General features: G+C 39.9%; 1 protein-coding gene across 1 annotated transcript; it reads right to left on the bottom strand.

The window, feature by feature from the left end:
- Positions 1 to 3: 3 nt before the first annotated feature.
- LOC143606159 (uncharacterized) lies at positions 4 to 2,766 on the bottom strand (the record flags this gene model as incomplete). The annotated part of the gene is made up of 2 exons (XM_077082020.1): positions 1,923 to 2,766; positions 4 to 1,475 (listed from the first exon to the last, which is right to left on the bottom strand). Coding segments are annotated over exons 1-2 (2,316 nt in total), but the record flags the coding sequence as incomplete, so codon positions are not given.
- Positions 2,767 to 3,128: the final 362 nt, after the last annotated feature.

Below are 3,128 nucleotides of genomic sequence, written 5' to 3'. Positions count from 1 at the left end.
AAGTTTCTTATCTCTTACACCATCATACAACAGTTCATATGCATAATAAGTAATAAAACTCTTCCTTAACAAGTCCTCCACAACAATCTTTGGAGCTGCAACCGCCCTTTTATCCGCTTCAAATATGCTCTTTACAGCATCCGGTACAACATCTTTCTCAACCATGACATGAATAACACCGACCGCTTCATGCACTCTGTGCCTCACACACAAGCAATTTAACACCTGCCCGAATGTGCCAAGTGTTGGTATAAACCCGTGTTTCAACTTCTCAAAAAGAAACTTGTAACCATTGTCAGCGTCTCCAGCTTTGCAAAACCCATCAATCATGCAGCAAAACGTGTAGTTATCGGGTGCGCAACCATGGTCAGGCATCTCATCAAACAGTTGGCGCGCAATATCCATCTTTTGCTTCTCACCAAAACCTTTGATCATGATGTTGAAAGTGGGAGTCGTATGGCAAATGTTATGTCGGTTTTGTTCACGAAACAGATCATATGCGCGCTCAACATCACCGTTCGCGCAAAACCCGTTAATCAACGTGCCGTAGCTAACTTCATCCGGATTCACGCCACTTTTCTGCATTTCGTTAAACATTTCGACCGCGTGTTCCAATTTTCGACCTTTACCTAGGCTTTCAATCAGCGCGTTGTACGTAATCACATTCGGAACAAAACCCTTGTCCACCATTTCCTTAAAGGTTCCAATCACATCATCATATTTAAAACTCTTGCAGAGTCCATTTAGCACAGTGTTATACGTGATCGTGTCGGGTGGCACTTTATAATCCCACATAGTGTTCATAACTTCAATCGCATGGTTCACCTTTAACTGCTTACAATAACCATCAATAATGGTATTAAACGTGTAAATATCTGGAATGAAACCTTTAGCCAATGCATCGGTCATGAGCTGATCAGCATCCGACGCGCAGCCCATCTTGCATAACCCGTTAATCAGTAGATTATACGTCCATGTATCGGGATAACATTTGTTGTTTGTCATTTCTTCCATGAGCTCCAATGCTTGCAGAATAAGCCCTTGTTTTGATAAACCTTTGATCAAAGTGTTGTACATGAACGTCGTGGGTTCCACGCCTTTACTCAAACCGTCTCGAAACACGCCCATGGCCCGGTCTATATCACCATCGTCGCAAGACCCGTAGATCAACGAGCAGTAAGTAAACGTATCCGGTTTAAACCCGTGGAAAACCGCATCGTTTAGAGCCTTGTAACCTTTTTCAATCATACCAAGTTTGCAGTAACCATCGATAATCGTGTTATATGTGAAATCATCCGGCTCGAGCCCCTGATTGATCATGGTTTTTAACCACTGTTCGGCCTCCACAGCCTTAGAGTTCTTGCATAAACCACGTATAAGCGTGTTAAACGTCACCACATCCGGGGTCAACTTTTCTCTAGTGGCACTGTCCAACATTCTTGCAGCCTCAGTGATCCGCTTCGTTTTGCACAGACCTAAGATGTGCATGAAACCAAAAAAAAGGGTCAGAAACCGAGAAAACCGAACTGAAACAAAAACCAACGCTTTGGCTTTTTTTGTGTGTTTGTAAAAACCGAACTTACGGTTCGATTTTGGTTTTGCATGTAATAAAAACAGAAAAAACCGAACCGAACTTAATTTAAAGATTTTCATTTTTTATTTTTAATTTTAAGTAAATTCTAAGAATTTAATAAATAATTAAATATAACTCCCAAATATAATAATAAACTAATTAGTTAACAAAATAATTTAGGCCCAAATTCATTATTTTAGGCCTTTTTTTCTCGGCCCAAAATTTTCAACTGCAAATGGTAAACCCAAACCTGAACAGTTCAAAAAATTCAAAAACCAAAAGTTTCAGTATTTGGTTTAGCTATAGGCCCAAACCCGTCCTAAACCGAACCATGAACACCCATACAGACCTTGAATAAAGATATTAAACGTGTAAACATTCGGTGACAACCCCAACTTAAAAACCTTCCCAAACATCCTCTCACCCTCCTTCACATCCCCTTTCTTACAAACAACATGCAACACCTTATTAAAACTCACAAGATCCGGAAAAATCCTTCTCTCAAGCATTTCATCAAACACCTTACGCGCACCCACCCTTTCACCTTCCTCATACAACCCGACAACCACCGTACAATGCGCAACCGCATTCGCCTCACACCCGAACACCGACATATTATTCAACATCCTAACCGCCGCCACGACCCGCCCTTGTCGACAAAACGACTTAATCCTAATAGTATAAGTATAAACATCAGCAACAATATTATTATCTTTCATCCTCATATAAACCTTATGGGCTTGATCATAATAACCGAACTCAACTAATATATTCATCATCACATTATACGAATGCACACCGGGTGTGCAGTTATAGAAATCCATTCGTTCGAATACATTAACGGCTTCTTGGATTTTATTATTCTTGCCGTAAGCTTTCATGGCGAATATGTACGTTTGTTCTAGTAACAAGTTGTTATTGTTGGTGATATTATTATTATTATTATTGTTGTTGTTGTTGTTGTTGTTGTTGTTGTTGTTGTTGTTATTGTTTCGCATTTCTGTGAAGACGGCTTCCATAAGTTCAAACTCTCGGTGGGTAGCGAGGGTTTGGATAATGCGGTTGTAGGTTGTGAGGTTGTGGGTGAAGTTGTCGATGGTTTTGACGGAGTTGAAGATTTGTAAGGCTTTGTGAGGGTCGGTTTGGTGTTGGAGAACTGCGGCGACATGTTTTGTGAGGAGTTTGCTAGTCATTGGATTGGATGGTGTTGTTAAGGTTTGGTTACATAGTATTGATCGAACTTGAGTGTATGCCGGCTGGTATTTTGGATTTTGTAATAATAATAATAATAATAATAATAATAATCTGTTATTCGAATTCAAATCGGAATTCAAATATTTTTATGTTTGATCGGTTTCGGTTACTTCCGTTATAGTACCAGATTGAAAAAAAACAAAAGGAAAATATAAAAAATGAGGTGGGCTAGTGGAGTGATGCTGGTTGGTAAATTCTGGCGTTTTGGTAAACCCCGAACGTTGTCAGTCTCGGCCGTTGAGGCTGAGAGTCTACAAGAATTTGTTGGGATTCCGTTATGTTTGTCACAATACCGGAACTA

Source organism: Bidens hawaiensis, unplaced genomic scaffold (genome assembly GCF_021521415.1).
Source record: "Bidens hawaiensis isolate Kalapana, Puna unplaced genomic scaffold, B.hawaiensis_p1.1 tig00073259_1, whole genome shotgun sequence".
Classification (NCBI taxonomy): Eukaryota; Viridiplantae; Streptophyta; class Magnoliopsida; order Asterales; family Asteraceae; genus Bidens; species Bidens hawaiensis.
Note: the sequence above shows the minus strand (reverse complement) of the source record. Positions and strands in the feature narration are given on the sequence as shown.